The sequence below is a fragment of the Triturus cristatus genome, chromosome 10, assembly GCF_964204655.1.
Source record: "Triturus cristatus chromosome 10, aTriCri1.1, whole genome shotgun sequence".
In the NCBI taxonomy this organism is placed as follows: Eukaryota; Metazoa; Chordata; class Amphibia; order Caudata; family Salamandridae; genus Triturus; species Triturus cristatus.
Window position 1 is genome coordinate 1072880093 of NC_140593.1, and position 25838 is coordinate 1072905930.

At 45.9% G+C, this 25838-nt stretch overlaps 1 protein-coding gene across 1 annotated transcript in view; it reads right to left on the reverse strand.

The window, feature by feature from the left end:
- LOC146796583 (kinesin-like protein KIF19) overlaps positions 1–25838 on the reverse strand; it is a 1608680-nt gene that overhangs the window by 798185 nt on the left and 784657 nt on the right. The window contains exon 9 of the mRNA XM_085629222.1: positions 7229–7381. Coding sequence (XP_085485348.1) covers positions 7229–7381 — 153 coding nt within the window. The remainder of the gene's footprint in view (positions 1–7228; positions 7382–25838) is intronic.

Genomic DNA, 25838 nt, shown 5'->3' on the forward strand with positions numbered 1-25838 from the left:
AAGCTCTGGAGGTGGGGGTGTAGAACCTGCCCCTGCGACTGCGAGAGGAGGTCTGCCCTGAGAGGGAGACGGAGAGGAGGGTACGAGGAGAGGTGGAGAACATGTGTGTACCACACCCTTCTCGGCCAATCCGGGGCGATCAATATGACTTGGGCCCGGACTTGGCGAATCTTCCTCAGAACCCGAGGAATCAGGGGTATGGGAGGAAACGCGTAAAGGAGACGAGAGTCCCATCTCAACTGAAACACGTCCCCCAAAGATCCCTGCATCGGATACTGGAGACTGCTGAATGACGGGCAGTGAGCGTTCTCGTGAGTGGCAAACAGGTCCACCCGAGGAGTTCCCCACGTTCGAAAGATGTGACAAACCACCTCCGGATGGAGCCTCCCCTCATGGTTGGCCGAGAACTGCCGACTGAGATTGTCTGCACGCACGTTCAGAACTCCGGTCAGATGATTTGCCATCAGACAAATCTGATGATCCTGAACCCAGGACCAGAGACGCAGAGCCTCTCTGCAGAGGCAATGCGACCCCACTCCTCCTTGCTTGTTGACATACCACATCGTGGTAGTATTGTCCGTCAGGACTTGAACCGACTGACCGCAAAGGGAAGGCCTTGAGTGCCAAACGTATCGCCCGCAATTCCAAAAGGTTGATGTGAAGCAACCTTTCCTCTGGAGACCAAAGACCCTTGACCTCCAGATCCCCTAGATGCGCACCCCACCCTAAAGTGGATGCATCCGTTATTACTGTGGCCACCGTTGGAGGCAGATGGAAGGGCTTTCCTTGAGACAGATTGCCCTCCACGCTCCACCAAGACAGCTCTGCTGCAGCTTCTCTGGAGATCCTCACAGACTCCCTGAGCTCTCCATTGTGCTGATACCACTGCCTGCGGAGGCACCACTGGAGCGCCCTCATGTGTCAGCGTGCATGGTTGACCAACAGAATGCAGGAAGCAAACAGACCGAGCAGACGAAGGACCTTCAGGACTGGAACGACCGCTCCATTGTAAAACAAGGGAATCATTTCCTGTATGTCGAGATTCCTTTGAGGAGGAGGGAATGCTCGACACACAGTAGTGTCCAGTACCGCCCCTATGAACAGGTTGCGCTGAGTGGGCACCAGGTGAGATTTGGGCACGTTTATCAAGAAACCCTATTTGTACAACAGCTGGGTTGTAACCTGCAGATGATGAAGCACCTTCTTTGGCGACTCTGCTTTGATCAGCCAGTCATCCAGATAGGGAAAAACTGGAATCCCTGATCTTCTGAGATGGGCTGCCACCACTGCCATCACCTTGGTGAAGACTCGAGTTGCAGTAGTAAGACCAAACGGAAGGACCGCAAACTGATAATGTTGCGACCCTACCGTAAAACGGAGATACTTCCTGTGCGACTTCAGGATGGGGATGTGGAAATACGCATCCTGCAAGTCGATAGACACCATCCATTCCTCCTGTTGCAGCGCTTGAAGAACCTGCGCAAGGATGAGCATCTTGAACTTCCCCTGCTTCAGAAAAAGGTTCAAGATCCTGAGGTCCAGGATTGGATGTAGCCTGCCATCCTTCTTCGGAATCAGGAAATACCGGTAGTAGCATCCTTGACCCCTCTCCTGCTCTGGAACCACCTCTATTGCACCTTTTTGTAGCAACATAAGGACTTCCTCCTGCAGGAGAAGAAGAGGGTAATTCGGAGGGAATCCCCGAAAGGGAAGAGCGTACCGATTTTCTACAAGATCTAGAACCCAATGGTCTGTAGTGACCGATTCCCAATATTGAAGAAAATGGGTAAGCCGGCCCCCCACAGGACCAACATAATCCAGAATGGTGGATCTAGGGCTGCTTTGCATTGGTGGGAGTGAGGGAGGAAGAGGAAGAGGAGGAAGAGAGCTGCTGACCTCGAGCACGACCTCTGATCCTGCCTCTGCAGCTCTTATACAGGGTGTTCTGTTGCTGTTGTTGCTGCTGCTGTTGCTGGGGCTGCCTGTAGGTCCAAAAGGATGACCTCCCAAAGCGTCTGTATCTCCTAAAAGAACGCCTCGGCTGTGTCTGCGGACCCAGAGATTTGGCTGTGGCTTTGCTTTCCTTGAATCTTTCCAATGCCGCATCAGCCTTTTTACCAAAAAGCCCAGAACCATCAAAAGGCAGGTCCAGAAGCGTTGCCTGCACATCAGGGGAGAACTCAGATGATTTCAGCCACGCACTCCTCCTTGTGGCGACTGAGTGTCCAGGCCACTCTGGATAACCTGACGCGCAGCCGCCTGAGTGTCTGACAGGACTTCATTAAAGTTCTGCCTGTCCTCCTCAGATAACTTAGGAGCTAGCTGTTTCGCAGAATCCATGAGAGCATGGATATAACGGCCCAAGAGACAGGTGGCATTTGTTGACTTTAAGGACATACTAGCCGAGGAGAAAACTTTCTTGGCCGATTGGTCGAGCTTGTTAGTGTCCCTGTCACTAGGAATCTGTGGAAAGGCACCGGAAGACCTCTTAGAGCAAGCAGCCTGAACCACCAGACTTTCCAGAGAAGGATAGGAAGTAAGAAAGTCTGGATCACCTGGAGCCGCCCTGTACCTTCTAGCCACAGTTTTAGAAACTGCAGGAGCTGAAAAGGGCTTTCGCCATACCTCCACGACTGGTTCAGTGATGGCCTCATTAAAAGGTAGTAAAGGTTCTGTCACGGTGGAGGGAGAATGTAAAACCTCAGTAAGGATGTTAGGTTTGAATTCAGCCGTTGGCACCTGTAAATCCAAAAGCTCCGCTGCTTTCCTAATGACCGTGTGGTAGGGAGCCACATCTTTAGAGGGAGTATCAGCTGGAGGAGTAATGTCCCACTCTGGTGACAAATCTAGGCCACTAGCCTCCTTCAATTCCTCAAACAAGTCGTCAGACTCTATAAGCTCACCCTCTTCCATCTCTTCAACCTGGTACCTTTGCTCCTCCAGGACCCTTTGAGCTTCTCGCCTGGACCTAATCCTCAGGACCGGCGTCGGCGGCGCCGCAACCGACTCCGAAGGAGCCGGAGCCGGCGTCGAACACGGATCCGGAGGAGCAGCCGGAGTCGAACGAGGTCGAGCTGGAGCCAGACAAGATGGAAGCGGCGTCGATGTCCTTGGCGCCGGGAAATGCCAAGACGGCGTCGCTGGGAAAAAAAGCATAAATGGAGCCTGAGCGTAGGCTTGAGGAACCCCCAGATTAAAAGCCATTGGACCCATGGGACCAGAAGGTGCTCCAGAGGGGTACATCGCTCTCGTGAAAACGCCATATATTGCATTTAAATAATGCGATGGGTCTTGTCCCGGGCCTGGAAAGGGAGGATAAGGCTCAGATTGAGGCATAACCGGACTCGGGCCAATCGGCGCCGACGGTTGAGCCAGCGGAGTCGAAGCCTCATCAGGAGCCGGAGCTTCTTCAACCGGAGCCGGAGAATGTGTCGGCGTCCGTGATGGAGCCGGAGAGTGCTCCAGTGAAGCCGCAGGCGAGGTCAGGCAAACAGGAGAAGCAGGATTTGAGACAGGAAAGGGAGAAATATAATCCTTACGACGTCGAGTAGGCGAAGTCGATCTCGGATCCGCTTCCTTATCCGAACGGCGTCGAGAGTCATGCCTCTTCTTCTTTTTATGCTTCTTGGACTTAGAAGCATGTCCCGACATCGACTTTGACGCCGACCTCGACCTTGACCTCGATCTGGAGCGTCTTCGACCTCTCTTCTCTTTTTTCATCCTTGCTACAAACAACTTAGCTTCTCTTTATTTTAAGGCCTTCGTACTCATCTTGCGGCACCAAGAGCATCCCTTGACGTCGTGATCCGACGACAGGCACCAGACACAGTCCTCGTGCGGATCCGTGATGGACATGTGCTTACTGCACTCTCTACACGGCTTGAAACCAGACTTCTTCGTCGACATCTTTGAACAAGAAGCAAGAAGAAAGAGAAACACCAGCAGAAACACAAAGTAACTAGCCAAAGCTACGGAGAGTCCCAGAAAACCGTTAGCGTCGAAGGCGCGGAAAAAAGGGAACTGACGTCATCACGCCGACGAGGTCCTCTCATGGATCCAGTCACGTCAGCGGAGCCGCGAGCAGAGACGTGCTTCTGTGACGTCCTCCTCGTCGGCGTGGAGAGCTACAAAGGTTTCCGAATGTTGCTGGCGCAGGGGATATTCACAAGGTGAGGAATCCACTGGCAGATGTATCCATCAGAAATTGCTTGCAGCACGGTCTAGTGACAAAACCTGCTGAAATGAGGCCCCAAGGGTTATCTCCATTTTTAAGACCAGTTATTTTCTGGTCTTAAAAAACTGTCTCTAACTGCAGTTAGAGGCAGTTTTTTTGGTCCTCCAAACTTAAAGAATCCCCTTGTATATATCGTGAAGTGGGGTTAGCGGACGTTTTTGCACGGGAATGCCTCCCTTGCATCACTGGTGTAACGAAACTCAAGGGGGCCTCTCTGCAAGGCATGTGGAGGGGCCCCCTCCGGGCTCAATCAGGAGCTCTGCAGCCTGAATGCTGTGCTGAGGGAGCCCCCTGGAGATTGGGGGCCCCCCTGCACCGCGGGGGCTGCGGGGGGCTGTGTTTGCATGTCATTATCGCTAACAGAAGTGGCAATGTTTATAATGGATGTTTTTGACGGAACACTGCCGCTAACAGAGATTAGCGACAGTTTGTACATATGGCGATAAAAATATTGCGGCAAAAGTGCTGCTAATGCGGCGTTAACTCCTTGTACATATGCCCCTAAGTTTGCAAAGCAGCCGTAACCGTATGACGTCACCACACCCTACGTGTGCATGGCCAATTTTAACGCAAGCTCCTGAACCTGAGCTCAGTTAGTACCTTGTGATCCCAGAGTTCTACAGGAAGACATGTGAAAAATGAATAATACTCAAATGTGTACAACACTCACCTAATGAAACAATAATAGACCAACTTTAAAAAGTAGATAACGTTATGAACAGGACAAATTGTACTCGCTGTATCATCACAAAAAAACACCACACATTAATATATGATAAATTTTTGGGAAAATGCAATTGAACATGAATATCAGTAAACAGCTTGAAAATGTTTCTTTGTGTGTGCCTTTTAGGCAATTCTACAAATTGGGTCGTTTGCGACAGGCATAAAGCTTTCTACATGTGGTCCTGAGTCTCTGTAAGGAAATACTTTTTTAGCTTGTTCACTCCAAAAGTTTTGGACCTCTGCTGATGGATTTTAGACTCTGAGGGTGCACTGAGGCAGCTAGCCAGAACCACATTGTCTGTGCCCTGACCCATAATAGTGTATGTTTAACTGACTTATATTTAGTTTGCGTAGGTTAACCTACATATAAGTCCCTAGTATGTGGCACAGTGGTACCCAGGGACTGTAGGATAAAGTGTCCCTCGTGTGCTGCAGCACTTATTGCAGCACCACAAGTGTGGCAAAGTAAAACATGTCTCCTAGCCTGCCACTGCAGACTGGTAGAGCAGGTTTAGACTTCTAATGTTACCCTGCCAACCCTCCCTGAAACTTAAAAAAAAAAAGCTGCCCTGTTTTCTATAAGGAAATTAGGTTGCTTGTTAAACAATAAAAAATAAAAAGTTTTGCTTTTTGAAAAACATTCACATTATGGGAGCCAATCGTAGTCAGCTCCAAATTGTAACCTGCCTATTTAATATTGATTAGACAGGGTGGTCTGAGACTCACTTCAGTTCCTTATTTTGCGAACCAACGTATTCATACATAAGTCGGTTTGCAAAATACGTTTCTGGCTGCAATGTTCCTTATAAGCCTTCTCTCATTGGTCTCTAGTTCATAAAAATAACACTGAACTAAAATCTACCTTATTCTTCCTTATTACATTTACTTGTCTCTACCTCATTGTTTGCTTTCTGTAATTTTTATTTGCCTCTCCTTTCTTTCTATTTCTGTTACCTCATATACAATGGTGTGAAGTGGCTATTAAGGGACAGATAAGCACTTTCCATAAAAATCATTAAACAAATAAATATAAAGACAAATATTTAACCCCTTCCCCACTCATGACGGAACCACTCCGTCATGAGCCACGGTCGCCGTGTGCTCATGACGGAGTGGCTCCGTCATGCTGCGGCCGTTGGCGGCCGCGCCGCCCACGCGGAGCTAATTCCCCGCCTGTGCGGGCGATTAGCGCAGTGGGCGGAGTCATGACGGAACCACTCCGTCATGAGCACAGCTCAACCGCGGCTCATGACGGAGTGGTTCCGTCATGAGCACCGCGCCACCGCGCTGCCCCCAAACCCCCCCTAGCGCTGCGGCGGAATTCCCGCCGCAGCGAAAGGGTTAAAGGGTATTAACACATAATTTTTAAATGGAAAACAATAACTGTGGGCCCAATTCACAGAACTAACTCAAGACAAAATCCTAAACTTACTACCATTTTGGTATTCACAGAAGGCACTTACTCAATTTTGGTATTTACAGAAGGCACTTACTCATTTCGGTGTTCACAGAAGTTAGGAGTCCTAACTTTAGGACTCCTAAATGCCTTCTGTGAATACCGAAAGTCTTAAAGTTAGGATTTTTCTCAGTTTAGGAGTAGTAAAGTTCCTAACTTTACTACTCCTAAACTGAGAAAAATCCTAACTTTAAGACTTTCGGTATTCACAGAAGGCATTTAGGAGTCCTAAAGATAGGACTCCTAACTTCTGTGAATACCGAAATGAGTAAGTGCCTTCTGTGAATACCGAAATGAGTAAGTGCCTTCTGTGAATACCAAAATGGTAGTAAGTTTAGGGTTTTGTCTTAAGTTAGTTCTGTGAATCGGGCCCTATATTATGTAATGTAAAAATGCTCCGGGATCCTGCACACTTGCCTGATACCATGACAAATGTCAAGCAGAGGTGATTCATATTTTTTCAGTGACATGTTAGCTTTGATTTTAGCTTGGAAAGGATTGCTTGAAACGGGCTGGATGATAAAGAGAGTATGAATGAGGAAGTGCGATAGGTTTCTTGAGGAGAGGGGGATGAGTGGGTTATTCGGCTATGTTATATTAATGTTTAGTTGTATTTAAGATGCAGGCAAAATTATTTATGAGGTTTGAGGCACTCTGAGTTGAAAGAAATAGTCAATCACAACCTCAAAGTATACAACTTTGGCTTGGGAAACACTTGATAAGGACAGGGTGGTAAAAAAAATTCAGCCAACGAAGCTGTTTTGTTAAAGGCCACTAGATCTCATCACACTCAGTTGAAGTTTCTAATATACCTTCAATAGACGCGTCAGTTTGCTGTCTCTAAAGTTGACAAACTGGGCTCGAATTCCTCCCTTCTCACTTAGGGCAGTAATACAGTTCCCCAGAGCCAGCAGAGAGCGGTTGATGTGAGCTCCTTCCTTCATTCTTATACCTTTGTTCTGAGTCTGTTCGTGAGATAAAAGAAGAGAGAAGAACAAAGTTGTAATGTTTGGGTTAAATCAATAATTTTCTACTTCGAATCACACTATCAACAGATCTCTGGGCATTCATTGATTAAACATCTCAAAAGAATGCTGTGCTTTTTAAAGCTCACTGTACAGTCAAGTGTCACACAAACCTTGAATAAGACAAATTTATGAATTCCAGCTCCTCAATTAATATACATTTAAGGCTATATTAAGAACCAGGGGCGTAGCTCAGTCAGTGAGATTTGGGGAGGTTGAATCTCAAGTTTCCTAACTAATTAGGCAGGCGGCTGCAAGGTGAATGGATGCGATGTCAAAGGTTTGGGATGGACTATTCTCACGAGGAGCAGGGTCAGTACTGATTTGCATTAAGTGGTGCTCTGTCTATTGTTGCACTGTGGGTGAAAAGCAATGGGTTGGAATACTACCCCGAGTGATTGCCACTGGTTAGACTATTTGCAAGTATTTATCCCATCACCTTTTGGGTGTTTGATTGCCAATATTATGCCTTGAAACCTGAAACTGGTGGGGCTTTCCAAGTCTACTACTGCTAAAGTTTGTAAATAACAAAAAGTTGTACATTCGCACCCATTCAAGGAGTACTTCTATGGGTGTATTTGTACTATTTATTTTGTAAATCACTATCTGGACATGATTCACAAAGGTAATTTACAGTTTTGAGTAATTTACAGGCTTGAGTAAGTTTACTACTATTTATAAATTTACTCAAAAACTGTAACTCATCTCTCCATCAAATTGAAGGGCCTTGGGACTATTTACAAACTTCATTTTGTAGTACATATGTGGTACTACAATAGTACTACAAATGTTTTTCACAAACAGCAATTCTAAAGTACTACTGCAAAAAAAACATGACTGTGAGGGCATATATTACCTCACCCACTGACACACACTCTGTTTCCTGGTTGCCTGGGTAAAAATACGAGAAGACCTGATGACTGGGCTATAAATGTGTATTTACCAAACCATGCTACTGAGGCACTTTCCTTGCATATCATTAGAACCTGAGTTAACAATCTCTGAAAAAATTACACAGACAGCTGTAGACAAACTCTTGTTTTTGAATAATTGCAAATCATTGGCGTAGCAAGGACTAGGGAAAAAGAGAAGACTCTTACCTGTAATCCCAGTTCTCTTCCAGGGGAATCCTCATCAAAGTTGTTTGCGGAATCCTGGAGCACTTTTCAAATTTGAACATGCATGTATGTGTGTGTATGTATGTATGTAGATACATATATGTATGTATGTGTGTATATATATATATATACATACATACACAAGAATGTTTATGTTTGAAAAGTATATAATCTCTCTCTCTCTATATATATACATATATATATAGAGAGAGATAGATAGATAGATAGATAGATAGATAGATAGATAGATAGATAGATAGATAGATAGATAGATAGATAGATAGATAGATAGATAGATAGATAGATAGATAGATAGATAGATAGATGGATGGATGGATGGATGGATGGATGGATGGATGGATGGATGGATGGATGGATGGATGGATGGATGGATAGATAGATAGATAGATAGATAGATAGATAGATAGATAGATAGATAGATAGATAGATAGATAGATAGATAGATAGATAGATAGATAGATAGATAGATAGATAGATAGATAGATAGATAGATAGATAGATTTGTTCATCAAATCATTCCAAACGACGGGCGCACTTTGCACAGTGGGTGTACGCGTCAGGGGTGGACGACAACCTACAGTATGAAAGGGAGCCCAGCCCAGAGCCACATCTGAAGACCAACACATGTCATAGAGCTACTGATCATACAGCTCCAACACCCAAGAAGGCCACAACACCCACCACCACCCCCAGGACCTTCCCCCTGGACCAACCCCTGTCCCACTACCACCAAGGCAACACAGAACAGGACAGCGGCCCTTCCCAAAATGGCATGGCCCCTCAGCCACACAATAGATGAATGTTGGTAGATATGGCAACCAAGTATGTGTGAAGGACGCAAGTAACCCATCAATAACAATGCACACAATGCCAAGTGTAGCGGTAATGTGCTAGACAGACCTCACTATGCAGAGCACAGACTTCTCCATGTGTATATATACAGCTGGTGTTTGTAGTGTTGTGGACAGTGGACGCAACCATGTTACCTCAGGCAGTGGGAAAGATCTCAGTCATGTAGCTGCGTTGTCCCCCCCTGTAAGAGGAAGAGGAGTGGGCTGGTTCAACATACGCCACTCCAGGGTAGGAGTGTGAATAAATAATCCAGGACTCTAGGTGTGGTTCACTTCTGGGAAGGCCAACATGTCTGCCACAGCGGCGGCCCTCAACCGGCCACGAGGCCACCGCCGTGACCGCCGCCCTTCTCGACCGCTCCCTCCAGCCTAAACTGCAGTTAGCAGGGCTGAAAATTCAGAAAGAGTCGTGATTGCAGATGACACAGTCCAGTAGGCAACACACATTGCATCCAGTGCGGCCCGCCCAGACCACGCATCATCGCTGGCTGCGCACCTGCTGAGTGCTTCAGGCACCACTAACTCTTTGCAGCTCAAATCAATGCCACGTGGCTGTGGTCCCTTGCTGACCGCTCCCTCCGGCCTACACTGCGGTCAGCAGGGCTCACAATTAAAATTGAGGCTTGATTCATTAATTGCAGTCCAATAGGCAACTAAGTATAACATCCCTAAAACCTACATAATATCCTTTTAGTATCCTTGCTTCAAGAACTTATTTTATATCAGTTATAGCTTTACTACAATGACCAAATTCATCTAGCAAGTCCAAAGGAACACTGAATGGCAGTCTACACTGCGGACAGCAGAGCTCACAATTTAAACTAAGACATGATTTATTAATTGCAGACAGAATTGTACACTATGTCCTCGGATTTTGTCAAGAGGAAGTGACGCCTCGGATTTTGTCAAGAGGAAGTGACAAAAAGCATTCCTCGATGTCTGTGCTGACTACTACCTTCGATCTACACTGCGGACAGCAGGGCTCACAATTGAAATCGAGTCGTGATTGCAGATGACACAGTCCAGTAGGCAACAGACATTGCTCCCACTGCGGCCCGCCCAGACCACGTATCATCGCTGGCTGCACACATGCTGAGTGGTTCTGGTGCTACTAACTGTGCAGCTCAAGCCAACGCCACGTGGCTGTCTGTCCTTGCTGACTGCTGCCTCCGGCATACACTGCGGTCAGCAGGGCTGACAGTTCAGATAGAGTCGCGATTGCAGATGATGCAGTGCAGTAGGCAACAGAAATTGCTACCAGTGCAGGCCGCCCGGACCACGGATCATCGCAGGCTCCGCACACGCTGAGAGCTTCAGGTGCCACTAAGTCTTTGCAGCTCAAGTCAATGCCACGTGGCTGTGGGCCCTTCCTGACCGCTGCCTCCGGCCTACACTGCGGTTAGCAGGGCTCACAATTCAAAATTAGTATCGATGCAAATTGTGTAAGAGACTATAATCAGTTAAGAAGACCAAATGCTCCCAATCTGTGCAGCTAAAGTTAACGCCAGGTGGCCTTTGCTGACCGCTGCCTCCAGCCTACACTGTGGTCAGCAGGGCTCACAATTCCAATTCAGTCTTAAATCATTAATTTCAGAGTCCAGTAGGCAACTAACTATAACGTCCCTGAAACCTACATATTTCGACCAATGTAGTCCATACATATTTCATCTTTTGTTCCATACGCCCACACTGCGGTCAGCAGAGCTCACAATTTACATTGAGACGTGATTTATTAATTGCAGACAGAATTGTACTTTATGTCCTCGGATTGTTTCAAGAGTAAGTGACAAAAAGCATTCCTCGATGTCTGTGCTGACTACTGCCTTCGATCTACATTGCGGACAGCAGGGCTCACAATTCAGACCGAGTTGCGATTGCATATGACGCAGTCCAGTAGGCAACAGACATTGCTACCAGTGCGGCTCTCCCGGACCACGCATCATCGCTAGCTGTGCACACGCGGAATGCTTCTGATGCCCCTACCTCAGTGCACCACAACTCATGGACCCTTTACGACAGAATCTTTTGTGTATTATTTCACATCTGGTGCCCCTACCTTAGTGCAGCACAAGTCATGGACCCTTTATGATTGAATCTCTATGTGTGATCCAATGATTACTGCTGTACTTGTTACCATTCCCTTAGGGCTGGCTTACACTCACCCCACACGCATCCAGCACAGACGTCACTGGACATGTGACCCTGGTAATAAAAAGGGGCCGAGCGCACGTGCCCGTACTCAGTTCCACTATCTTAATTAACTGTGTCCCTGTGTTCATTATGTATGCATGATGCTGCCCCTGGGCCCTACCACATTACATTCTGCTGTGGACAGCGCTCGCAACCATGTTACCTCTGGCAGTGGGGAAAACTTTGGTTATGTAACTTTGTCTCGGTCATTGTTTAAGTACATAGGTAGAGACTGGATAATTAGAGTACTGCAAGGAGAGTGTATAGTGAATTAATAAGTGCTTCGGAATTAGTGGAGTGATTGCATAAGTACATATGTTGGCGGAGCCTAACCCCCGAGCACGAGCTTGGCTCTAATTGGCTGCCCTTCATGTGCCAAAAATGGAAATTTGGGCTTTGCATGGCCCTGTATTGCTACAGCAGCAACACTCCACTGCATGTGCAATAAAAATTAAAATCCACACAGATATGTCATGAGCACGATCTTTCATGTGTGGAAGTATGGATGGATGTAGGGTCAGTGATTCCCCTTACCTTCCATGTTGGCCATGTTTTGGGACTTGGGTCACAGGGTGACACATTGGCGCTTGCGGCCCGGGTGGCGGCAGCACTACAACAGGGACACCCGCATCAGTTGATTCCTCATACAGCCCAGGACGAAACCACGCCCAGAGCTCCGGAGTCATTGTTCACAGCCTCACGCAGGACTGGCATACATCAGGCCAGCCCACTCCGCTTACACATACAGAGAGGGACAACAACGCTACATGGGCCAGATTTTCATTGTAGTGATCTGCTGCTCACAGGTCTAGTTGTCAGTACACCACAGCCACTCCCTGACGGCTGGTTTACACCCACACCACACCCATCAATCACAGGCGTCACAGGACACGTGACACTGCCAATAAAAAGGACCAGGCGCACGTGCGCCACACCATTTCCATTTCAGACTTGGTGGCACCGGATGCACTGCGGACAGCACAGGCACACCGCCACGGGACAGTGACTTTCGGTGCAGTAAGGTTGGGGCACTGTAAGTGCTGAGCTGGTGTGCAGCCTGCGATGATGCCCCGCCCTGGCGGTTCGGACAGTTCAGGTTTTGTGTACCCTGTTGGACCGCAGGGTAGGCGGGAGCCATCGAACAGCGGGGGTCTACCGCCACGTGGCGTGGTCTCACTGGTCACAGAGTTAGTGGCACTGCAAGGGCTGAGCGGGTGGGCAACCTGCGATGATAGCGGGTGCACTGGTATGTCCTCTGCCATGGTAAAATCAAGACGCAGCACCAAATGTGAGACCTGGTGGCCTGCGGAGCGGGGCTGCATGATGTGGAGGGTGCCCTGTCCGCGGGACCTAGGCTTGGGGCTTGCAGCAGCACGTGGTGGGCCCTCTTTTCTACATGCAGGTGAAGGAAGGTGAGCAGCGAGGCCTGGGTGCGCAGGGGCGGGCAGACACCTCTGGGCGGTAGGAGTGGATGGTGTGCAACAGCCTGGGTGCGCAGGGGCGGGCAGTCACCTCTGGGCGGTGGGAGTGGAATGGGTGCAACAGCCTGGGTGCGCAGGGGCAGGCAGTCACCTCTGGTCGGTGGGAGTGGATGGTGTGCAGCAGCCTGGGTGCGCACAGACACCTCTGGGTGGCAGGAGTGGATGAGGTGCAGCAGCACGAGTGCACAGGGCCGGGCAGACAACTCTGAGCGGCGGGAGTGGATGGGGTGCAGCAACCTGGGTGGGCAGGGGTGGGACAGCGATGAAGGCGTGTGCAGTTGTATGTACTCTGCCATTACTGATGCTATACTATGTTTCAGATGAGTGAGCTTGAAGGCTGCAGTATGTCCCACCACGTGGTTGGAGACACACCGGTGGCGGAAAGGTGAGCTGTGAGGGTTTCGTCCGCAGTGTCGGCACTCACTCTCCCTCTCCATCTCTTCCTTCCTTTCTCTCTCTCACACTCTTTTTCTCTCTCTCACTCTTTCTTCCTCTCTCTCACACTGTTTCTCTCTTTCTCTCTCTCTTACTCTCTCTCACTCATTCTCTCTCTTCCTCTCTCTCACTCACTCTTTCTCTCTTTCACTCTCTGTCTCCTTTGATGGGTACATGACACACAATCTTATCTTGCTTTTTGTCTTGCAGGCTGTGATTCACAGATTGTAGACACCCCCCACCCCCGACACGGGCCTCCCGCCACGTGGCGATGACTTGAGTTCCACTGAGTTAGTGCCACCAGAGCTGAGCGGGTGTGCAGACTGCGATGATGCGTGGCCTTCATACACCATCCTGGCAATCAAGACCTGATTTCAATTGTGAGCTTGGTTGGACAGCGTGTACGCCACGGCTGAGGAGGTTGCTTCGGCACGTGGTGGGCCCTTTTGGACACACGCCGGTAGCGGAAGGTGAGCAGGGAGGCTTGTTTGTGCAGTGGTGGGCAGTCACCTCTGGGCAGTGGGAGTGGATGGGGTGCATCAGCCTGGGTGCGCCGGAGTGGACAGGCACCTCTGGCCAGGGGAGTGGATGGTGTGCAGCTGCCTGGGTGCGCAGGGGCAGGCAGACACCTCTGGGTGGCGGGAGTGGATGGGGTGCAGCAGCTTGGGTGCGCAGGGGTGGGACAGCAATTTAGGCGTGTGCAGTTGTAAGTACTCTGCCATTACTGATTCTATACCATGTTTCAGATGAGTGAGCTTAAGGGCTGCACTATGTCTCGGCACATGGTTGGAGATACATCGGTGGTGGAAAGGTGAGCTGTAAGGGTTTTGTCCACAGTGTCGGCACTCACTCTCCCTCTCAATCTCTTCCTTTCTCTCCCTCACACTCTTTCTCCTCTCTCTTGCTCTCTCTCACTCTCTCTCTCTTCCTCTCTCTCACACTGTTTCTCTCTTTCTCTCTCTTGTCCTCTCTCACTCTTTCTCTCTTTCTCTCTCTCTTCCTCTCTCTCACACTGTTTCTCTCTTTCTCTCTTCCTCTCTCTCACACTCTTTCTTCTCTCTCTCACTCTTTCTATCTATCTCTCCTTTGATGGGCGCATGACACACAATCTTATCTTGCTTTTTGTCTTGAAGGCTGTGATTCACAGATTGTCAAGGGATGACACGCCATGGTTGTACCTACTTTTATTTTGTTGTTTTGTTTAAATAAAATGTTTTATATGTTAATCCATAGATGACTGAGATTCTCATTTGTCCAACCTCACATGCATCTTTTTTTATTATAATTGTGCAACATCGCCCTATTTGTAACGTTCCAGATTTTGGAAGGTTGCTGTCACATTTGTTTGTCAGGGGAGGGGTCAGGGGGATGGCGGACAAGGGGCTGGTGGCGGGGGGTGTCGGGGCACTGTTAGGTGTCCGAGCTGCAAGATAGTTGACTCCATTGCATCTATTGTCGTTCAGGTGTGGCTGTGGGCTGGGCTCCCTTTCATGTTGCAGGTTTTAGTCCGACTTTACACCAGGTCAGAGCACATCTAAACTTTCTGGTGCTACCGCACCTTATCGCCTGTTTGGTACTCTCTTTGCCGATCTTGCTGGTGGTTGAGAAAGTTGCAAAGTGGTGTGTTCGCTGCTTTTTGCACGGTAACGCCTACTCTGCATCTCATTAGCAATATTTGCCGGGGTCATCCGTGACGATGCTTTTTGAGGCTGCTATCGCTGGTAAACTGGTGATATGGGCTGTTTGCACCAGCTTGTGAATGGTGCCCTAAATTTATCACCATTGTGGCTGCGATAAAGTGCTGTTAACTCGCGATGTATCCTTGAGAAAATGCTTCTCGGTGTTTTAAAGACCTGAGAAGAACTCGAGTGCCGCGCTGAGAGCAGCGCACCCAGCGTGTTCGTACTAGGGGGCCGCGCTGAGAGCCGCGCACTCTTCGTATTCACAATAGGGGGCTGTGCTGAGAGCCGGGCACCCTTCGTATTCACACTAGGGGGCCGCTCTAGGGTCCCGACTCCAAAGCTTTTGGAAAAATAAAAAGCGTTCACTTTCATTAATTTACATTTGCCTCGGGGACCCCATCCCCCGAGGCATGCCCACATCTACATATTTTTTATTTTTTTTCCAAGGGGAGGGGGGCCACGCAGCCCCCCTCCCAGACCACTTCTGGCCCGGGGACCCATCCCCTGGGGCCTGGCCTCTCTGTTGGTGACCGTGGGGGGAGCCAATGCACCCACAGTCCCGCCTGCTCCCCGCCTCCTGTGGGAGCCGGAATTCCTTTTGGGCAACGGGACCTGCTAACATACAGATCCCCTTGCACAAAAGCAATCCTGCTTTGCTTAATTGAACTTAGAGCAGGTTTTCCTCCTCGCGCTTCAACAAAGCAACCAGGGTTTGTTATGACAGTGTGCGAGACATGCTTCCATCCTCTCATACCAAACAACAACGCCTGGGGGGGTGAGCTCCCCAGGATATTGGGGAGTGGCAGTCCCCAGGGCCATCAAGGGCTCCAGCCGGGGAGCCTCGCAGCCCCCCTCCCTCTATTTTCTAAACCCCGGAGAGGTGGTGTTCCCCGGGGCTTCGGGGAGCCCGCAAAACACCCCCCAGCATATTTAATTAAAGCCTTGGGGAGTGGCGATCCCCGGAGCTTGGGGGGGCCTCGGACGCACCCCAAAAACGTACAAAACAAGCCCCGGGGAGGTGCCGGTCCCCGGGGCTGCGGAGGCCCTGCAGGCCCCGCAATATAATATATAATTATAGGATTGGCCCCGGAACCTGGCCCACCCGGGTGCTCATTTAAATGAAGTGGGGCAGCGCGCGCTTCATTTTGGTTTCTTTTGTCCGGATTCGCGCACCTAGCGCACATTCTGATGTTTTTATTTTTAAAATAATTTTTTTTTTGGGTCCTGGGGATCCTTGTGGGACCCCCATGAGTAGAACTAGGGGGCAGGGTGTTTCAACCCTGCCCCCTTTTCTTCTCTTTTAATCTTTTTTCGACCGTTTTCTTCTGACTCGGTTCTACCGAGTCACAAGATGGCTGCCAATACTTCCTGGTTTGGAGTGTTGGCAGCCAATCACAGTGAAGCGCGTGGTTTTGAGGGTGCATGAACCCACCGCTGCCCCAGATATCGAAACTTTTATTTTTTGGATTACTTAGCAACTACTGAATGGATTTACATAATTTTTTTTTAAAAGTCGCTTTCTGAATCAAGCACTACCTTTTTGCCAAATTTGGTATAATTCTGTTCAGCAGTTCGGGCTGTAGCCTTGGCTAAAGTTTCTTATGGGAAATTGATTTTTTTACTCTTACTTTTTGAATTTCTCAGCAACTACTGAGCGGATTTACACCATTTAATTAAAAAAAAGTTAGCTTTCTGAACCAAGAGCTACCTTTCTACCAAATTTGGTGTAATTCCGTTCAGCAGTTCGGGCTATAGCCTGTCTCAAAATTTCCTATGGAAATTAACACACGAAAAACGCTTTATGGAAACCCCTTTTTTCTCAGCCCTAGCTTGACGAATCACCCCCAAACTTTCAGGATAGGAGCTGACTTGGATAGACGTTTTTTGGGGAGAATTTCGCGAAAATTCGTCAAATGACGCCAAAGTTATTAGCAAATCAAAAAATGCTTTTCCTATGGAAACTAGGTTCTAACTATAGCTACCTACTGTACAGTAGGTAATATATATATACAAGAGGTATCTACAGCATCTAGCATTTTTTCTAGGGCTGTATGATCCACAATAGCTATGGCATTTATGCCATGTATTGTTTTTATGCTTTTTTAGTGAATTGTAAATAGATGGTCTTTTAATCGACTTATTTGTTTATTTATTTTCTTACAAAGAAAACAGCGAAGTTTGCACATATTTATACATTTACGCCATTTATATGTAAACTAAAGGTTGGTTTATTGCGTGTTTGCACATTTATGATTTATGATTGGTGCTATATTGAAGTGTTCTTCCATGTCTATGATCTTGGTGGTCACATGTTCCTAGTTTGAACCATGAACCCTGTGCATTTGCTATTTATTGGATCATTGCTATTTTTCACGTTGTCATGTGAACAAGGCTCTTCCGAGCCGAAACGTCAAGACGACATCACGAATGAATTAAATTAAGCACTTAACTGAAGGTCCGCGTCCGCCTTTTATTTTGGAGCTGTGACGTCCATCGCCAGTAGATAGTTATAGTTAGAACCGGGTTACCATAGGAAATCTCAAAATTCTATTTTGAATAACTTTGGCGCCGGTTGACGAATGTTCGCGAAAATTTCAAAACTAATGGGGTGCTCCGCTCAGCTCCTACCCTGAAAGTCTCGGGGAGATTCGTAAAGCGGGGGCCGAGAAAAAACGGGGGTCCCAAAACGCGTTTTCCCCATGCATTTTCCCATAGGACCTTTAGTCGAAGGTACAGCCCGAACGGCTGAACAGAATTACTTGAAATTTGGCAGAGAGGTAGTCCTCAGGTCAGGGATGTGCCTTTTACATATATGGAGTCAATCTGTTCAGTAGTTCCTGAGAAAATCGCAGTTAAAAGCACATACATATCTATAGCCGCGCACCGTGCGCGCATCGTGCGCGGCCCGTGCGCGCACCGTGTGCGCACCCTTACGTGCGGGAGCGTAATTCTGATTGGTTGTTACATGTCAGTCAAAGTTCGAATCGGTCGAAATCAGGAAGCATCGGCCGCCGTTTTGTTTGTTTTCAGTGCGAGAGTGGAAAAGGAAGGTGGCGAACGGGAAAAGGGGGCAGGGTAGAGAGTTCCTGACCCCCTAGCCTTGGTCAGGGGGTCCCTGAAGGACCCCGAAGGCAGAAAAAACATTTAAAAATTATTTTTTTTAAATCGCGGAGGTGCATGCACGGTAAAAAACCATTAAAAAAAAAAAAACATTTTTATACGTAGTTTATTGAAAAATAAATATATAAAAAAATTATAATACATACAAATCTTAGCATTTAAAAAAACGTACAAATTCACTGAAAAAACCATAGGTTTCACACATGTTATAGTTAGGAATTAGCATTTAAAAAACCTTGCAAATTCACTTAAAAACCATAGGTTTCACACATGTTATAGTTAGGTGGATATTTCACACGTAAAAAACCAATGAAATTCCCCGTTATAGTTAGTTGAGATAACTATAACTCGCGCGACCGCCACTCTATCACAAGGATGATGTCATCAGTGATGTCATGAGTGATGCCACTGACCATGTCATGAGTGATGTAATATGTGACGTCATGAGCAGAGGATTGCGGGCGCGCGAGTTATAGTTATCTCAACTAACTATAACGGGGGAATTTCATTGGTTTTTTACGAGTGAAATATCCACCTAACTATAACATGTGTGAAACCTATGGTTTTTTAAGTGAATATATATATATATATATAAATATTACCTACTGGCGGTCACCAGTAGGTAGTTATAGTTAGAACCTAGTTTCCATAGGAAAAGCGTTTTTTGATTTGCTAATAACTTTGGCGTCGTTTGAAAAATCTTCGCGAAATTCTCCCAAAAAAAGTCTATCTAGGTCAGCTCCTATCCTGAAAGTAAGGCCAAACCCGCAGAGAAGAAAGAAAAGAGACCATACAGGAGGCGAAAAAACTGGCGGCATGGGCATGGAACTGAGGTCTACAACAAAAGCCTGGGAAACATATCAACGTCGGTAGATGAAGCTCATAAAACCATCATAAACCTTACAGATCTTGTGCTCACAGAGGAGGAAATTTGAATCTTATCACTAGGTCTATCTTTCTGTATTCGAACATACTTTAACTATACACAAACTCGGATTGACTTTTTTAAGTATACTAGGAAGCTGAAGCTCAAAAAATTCTTTCACAATAGGAGGCAAATTCCAGAGAGGAGTAAAGATGGCATACAAGAAGAAGATGGTCTAGAATGTGATGACATGGAGGTACTATGCGCAGTGCAGAATCTTGCATGGGAGGGAGAGGGCCTGTCCAGTGCTGCTAATGTGAGAGAGACTGTGGACTTGGTTGTCTTAATGTTTTTGAAAATAAAATCTCAAATTTTAAACCTAAATCGACTTTCACCCCAAATACCCAGAGAGATGCAAAAAAGATATGTTTTCAAATCGAGTAATTGAAGATCTTAAAGATCTAGCTAGTACCTCTAGTAAAGCCTTCCCTAAAGAATATGGTCAATTTGAAAAAGATTACAAAATGATCATAAACAAAATAAAATTAAGGGATGATGTGGTAATCCGACAAGCGGACAAGGGTAGGAACGTTGTTCTCTGGTCATTAGATGCATATAATACCGAGGCGAAATCTCAATTAAGAGATCGTCATTGCAATCTAAAAGTACCACAAAGTAATTTGGAAGAGGTAAAGCTCAAATTTTGGAAGGATCTTGCTCGCTGGAGAGGAATGGGGTTGCTCTCGCAATCGGAATACCTCTTCATGAAGGTAGAACACCCGGTCACCCCTGTCCTATACCTGATACCTAAAATTCACAAAAATAGAGAAACTCCACCTGGCAGGCCAATTATATCTGCAACTGGAAGCCTATTCGAACCCACCTCCAGGTACTTAGCCTCTTTTTTACCGACTTATCTCAAAGCCCTCCAAGCCTACATTCAGGACACCAGGGATTTTCTAAATAAAGTCTCTGGTGTGTGTTGGAAGGAGACCTTTCTTCTGATGACATTAGATGTCACAAGCTTGTATACGAGCATAACTCATGAAGATGGTCTCCGCGCAACTCGGCATTACCTGAATACACGTTCTATCAGCTTATATCAACATTCAGGAATGCTGATGGAAATGTACAGGCTATGTCTGACCAACAATAACTTTATGTTTGGAGGGGAGACATACAAACAACTTCAAGGCACGGCAATGCACACCTGCTTTGCCCCCAGCTATGCTAATTTGCATATGGGCTGGTGGGAGGAGCAGGTGCTCAAAATCCAGTTTGCCGATGAATGGAAAAACAACATTGTAGCATGGACCCGGTTCATAGATGAGCTATTTGTGATCTGAGACGGGTCCATGAAAACAGCCAATAAGTTTGTAAATTATAATAACATCAATGAGTTAAATCTAGGATTCACAGATAATATCAGCAAGAACGTAGTGACATTTCTGGTACTGGAGCTATATGTGGAGGAAGGTGTGATACAAACCATAACTTTCAGGAAGCCCACAGCAGGGAATACAATCCTGCATGCGGGGAGCTTTCATCCTCAGAGGCTCAAAATGAGTATTCCTTATGCTGAGCATCTGAGGATGAAACGCAACTGCAGTGAGGCCCAGGCTCTATTGGAGGCACAAGATCACCTAACTAAAAGATTTGTGGAGAGAGGGTACAACCCGACTATTCTGGATCAAGCCAGACAGAAAGTGTCCACTATAGAAAGACATACTCTACTAAAACCTGACCCTGTGAAGATTAAGGTAAAGAAGTCTGGGGTAGGGAACCAGATAAGAATGATCACGGGGTATAGTGCCTACCAGTCTAAAGTGAGAGATAGCCTGTATATATATATATATATATATATATATATATATATATATATATATATATATATATTTATTTATTTATATATATATTATCTACTGGCGGTCGCCAGTAGATAGTTATAGTTAGGACCGTGTTTCCATAGGAAATCTCAAAATTCTATTTTGAATAACTTTGGCGCCGGTTGACGAATCCTCGCGAAATTTTCAAAACTAATGGGTCGCTCCGCTCAGCTCCATACCCTGAAAGTCTCGGGGGGATTCGTCAAGCGGGGGCCGAGAAAAAAGGGGGTCCCAAAACACGTTTTCCCCATGCATTTTCCCATAGGACCATTAGTCGAAGGTACAGCCCGAACGGCTTAACAGAATTACTTGAAATTTGGCAAAGTGGTAGTCCTCAGGTCAGGGATGTGCCTTTTGCATATATGGAGTCAATCTGTTCAGTAGTTCCTGAGAAAATTGCAGTTAAAGTACATAAATATCTATAGCCGCGCACCGTGCGCGCACGCGTAATTCTGATTGATGGTTACATGTCAGTCAACGTTCGAATCGGTCGAAATCAGGAAGTGTCGGCCGCCATTTTGTTTGTTTTGAGTGCGAGAGTGAAAAAGGAAGGTGGCGAACGTGAAAAGGGGGCAGGGTAGAGAGTTCCTGACCCCCTAGCCTTTGTCAGGGGGTCCCTGAAGGACCCCGAAAGCAGGAAAAAACATTTTAATTTAAAAAAAAAAATCGCGGGGTGCGCGCACCATGCGCGCACGGTAAAAAACCATTAAAAAAAATTACAAAATTTTTTAATACGTAGTTTATTGTAAAATAAATATAAAAAATATAATAATAAATACATAACTTAGCATTTAAAAAAACGTACAAATTCACTGAAAAAAACATAGGTTTCACACAAATTATAGTTAGGAATTAGCATTTAAAAAACCTTGCAAATTCACTTAAAAAAAAAAGGTTTCACACATGTTATAGTTAGGTGGACATTTCACTAGTAAAAAACCAATGAAATTCCCCCGTTATGGTTAGTTGAGATAACTATAATTCGCGCGACCGCCACTCTATCACAAGGATGATGTCATCAGTGATGTCATGAGTGATGCCACTGACCATGTCATGAGTGATGTAATATGTGACGTCATGAGCAGAGGATTGCGGGCGCGCGAGTTGTAGTTATCTCAACTAACTATAACAGGGGAATTTCATTGGTTTTTTACGAGTGAAATGTCCACCTAACTATAACATGTGTGAAACCTATGGTTTTTTAAGTGAATATATATATATATATATATATATATATATATATATATATATATATATATATATATATATATTCCAAAGATGCCCTGCAGTAGAGACGCACTCCTCCAGCAAGGTGAATTAACAAATACATTTATTTCAGAGACAGGCATTTTCACTCCGCTTACATACATCCTCCTGCCTGACGCGTTTCAGAGCAATCGTGCTCTTTCCTCAGAGGCAAGTTGGCTGCACAGAATGTCTTTGGCTCCCATAGTTCCCTGCGTTGCCACATTAAATAGGCCTCCAGTGTGCCTCACTTGGTAGTTTTCATTTCCTAATGCACGCTGGAACTTGTGGTCTAATTCCGTTCGTTAATATCCTCTAGTGGATTTTGTGCAGTTCAACTAATTAAAGGATCAATCATACCCTCCAGTGGGTTACAGAGTGAAAATCCTGTTTCAAAATTCAGAACCTGCTGCGCCGAATACTTCCCTAAATGGTTCAGGAAAGACGGACCCTTTTGCAATGTAGCACGGAATTAGACCACAAGTTCCAGCGTGCATTAGGAAATGAAAACTACCAAGTGAGGCACACCGGAGGCCTATTTAATGTGGCAACGCAGGGAACTATGGGAGCCAAAGACATTCTGTGCAGCCAACTTGCCTCTGAGGAAAGAGCACGATTGCTCTGAAACGCGTCAGGCAGGAGGATGTATGTAAGCGGAGTGAAAATGCCTGTCTCTGAAATAAATGGATTTGTTAATTCACCTTGCTGGAGGTCTCTACTGCAGGGCATCTTTGGAAAAAAAAAAAATATATATATATATATATATATTATCGCTCCAATTTCTCTCCTGTTAAAGAAATTACCGCACTCACGGGGGACATTGAAGTCGTTCTTTATTAACGGCTTACAGCAAACAAAACAGACGCGTTTCGGCGTTAGCCTTCTTCGGTGTCAATTACACATCAGAATCGGCATGTTTAAAAGCGTAATCGTGGAGCATGAAAATCAAGAAGGGACCAACTTTACAATTCATAACATGGGTGCCATTTTGTAACGGTGCATTTAAAATGTAAATACATTCAAAATCGTTGAGTCTTTCAATATTTCAGTCTATATGACATGATTTTCTAGACCAGCATAGAATTTTAACATATACCGTTAAGTCGGCAACATAAAGCCGTGTATCGGCATAGATTAGTAAATACTTTAGAAGCAATTTACTCTCAGCCGCCCCAAGGCACTTCTATATATATGCAAATCACGCCGTGTATCGGCTTACGTCCCCTCTTGTTATGCTAATGTCAAATGACACATTTGTTTCAAATTATGATCACATGATTACAGGTATTCAGAAATCAACAGGTTGCAAGAAGAAAATAATACATATTCAGATTACGAGTATAGCCCAACACTTTTCTACATGAAGCTATTGTCATCTATAGGCCTATATGGACTACCAGTTCCTCCCCACTGTTCAATCCTTTCGGATACTTCGTCCCTAGATCTATGATATACCGTGACTCTAGTCTCCTTAATCTGCGTATTCTGTTACCACCCCTAATATTCACAGGAACCTGATCTAGGCCAAAATACTGTAGTTGATTTCTGTCACTTTGATGGCATTCTGCAAAGTGACGTGCCACAGGATATGCAGCATCTTTTTTGTCAATGGCTCTCAGATGTTCTAGGATCCTGATTTTAAGTTGATGTATGGTACTGCCTATATAGCGCAACCCACAGGGACACACCAGGCAGTATACGGCAAAGGGAGTGCTGCAGGTTAAGAATTTGGTTATGTTCCTAGATCTTTCTATATCAGGTATATTGTATGACAAAACTCTTCTGCTGTTTGAGCATGCTTTGCATCGGTTACAGGGAAAGAATCCCTTCATTTCTTTTAGAGTGCTTCTTCGTTCTGGGATTTTTTTCTAGGTGGCTCTTTACCAGCATGTCTCTTAGTGACCTAGCCTTCTTAAAGGTTACCAGAGGATAGGCTGGAATGTCCTCACCAATGACACTGTCGGTTTTTAGGATATGCCAGTTTTTTCTCAGCATACGTTTTAGATGATTTGCCTCAGAGGAGTAGGGGGTAACCATCCGGAATTTCCCCTTACCAACACTATCACCCTGTGTGGGTTTCTCCATCAGAAGTTTTTCTCTGGGGATCTTTCTTACCTTCTGCAAGGTTTTCTCAAGAGTCTGAGGTTTATACCCTCTCACAGCAAATCTGGCTACGCAATCCGAGGCAGCCGCCTCGAAATCACTCTCCCTAGTGCTGTTCCTTTTCAGTCTAAGTAATTCCCCATATGGGATACTTTGGATAAGTTTGGGTGGATGGTTACTTGTAGCAAATAGGGTTGAATTGCCTGCAGTGGATTTACGGTATAGTGCAGTATGTATTCTTCCTCCATCAATAAACACTCGGAGGTCCAGATAGTCCGCTGCCACCGGACTCACTGTACCTGAGAAGTGCAAATTGAGATTGTTGTCATTAAGGGTATCAATGTAGCTATGTGCTGATTCTACTGTCCCCTGCCATACAATAAATAGATCATCGATATACCGATACCATTCCACCACTTTGCCACCATTTGGTCCGGTAGAGGTTCTGGGCACCTGCTCCTCCCACCAGCCCACAAATAAATTTGCGTAGCTGGGTGCGAAGAAGGTGCCCATCGCCGTACCCGATCTTTGTCTGTAATGTTGATTTTCAAAAAGAAAAAAATTATTCTACAGACAGAACTCCAAACACTCTATCAACATTTCGTTATGTTCCACATATCGTAGTTGACGCTTTTCTAGGTAAGTTTTCGCAGCCCTGATGCCGTGTTCATGCTCTATGCATGTGTATAGACTGGTTATGTCTAATACCATTAACAGATAGGTTGAGTCCCACTCCATCGTAGTTATCTTATTCAAAAAATCCTTAGTGTCTTTGATGTATGATTGAAGTTGCATTACGTGAAAGAACAAAAAATGATTAATGAACATAGATAAATGTTCTGTCAAACTATTCAAAGAGGACACTATAGGTCTGCCCGGCGGATCTAAATTGTCCTTGTGCAATTTGGGAATATGGTAAAAGGTGGGTATCATTGGATTGTTACTCCGGAGAAACATATGTTCTTCTGTTCCCAACATGGATTTCGCATACCACTTTTGGATTAGTTCATCATATCTCCTGATGCTTTGAGTGTATGCCTCGTTTGTTGTTTTCTCATAGTATTTCCCATCCGAGAGTTGTCGTAGTGCTTCCTTACAGTACCTTTCCCTGGTCTGTAATACTACGTTCCCACCTTTATCCGAAGGTTTGATTATTGTTGACATGTCTTTCATTAAGTCTTGTAATGCCGCTTGTTCTGCAATCGTTATGTTGCTCCCTTTCCAATGCAAATTTTTACTCGATCTGAATTTTAAAAGGTCTTTAACCATAGTGTCAGAGAAAACATCAATAGCGTCTAATGGCATTTGGGGATTGAACATCGAGGTAGGTTTGAAGGGGCTCTCTTCTCTTTCCTGTTCTATGCCAACCCTCCTCGTTCTCTCTGCCATACTTGTCATCA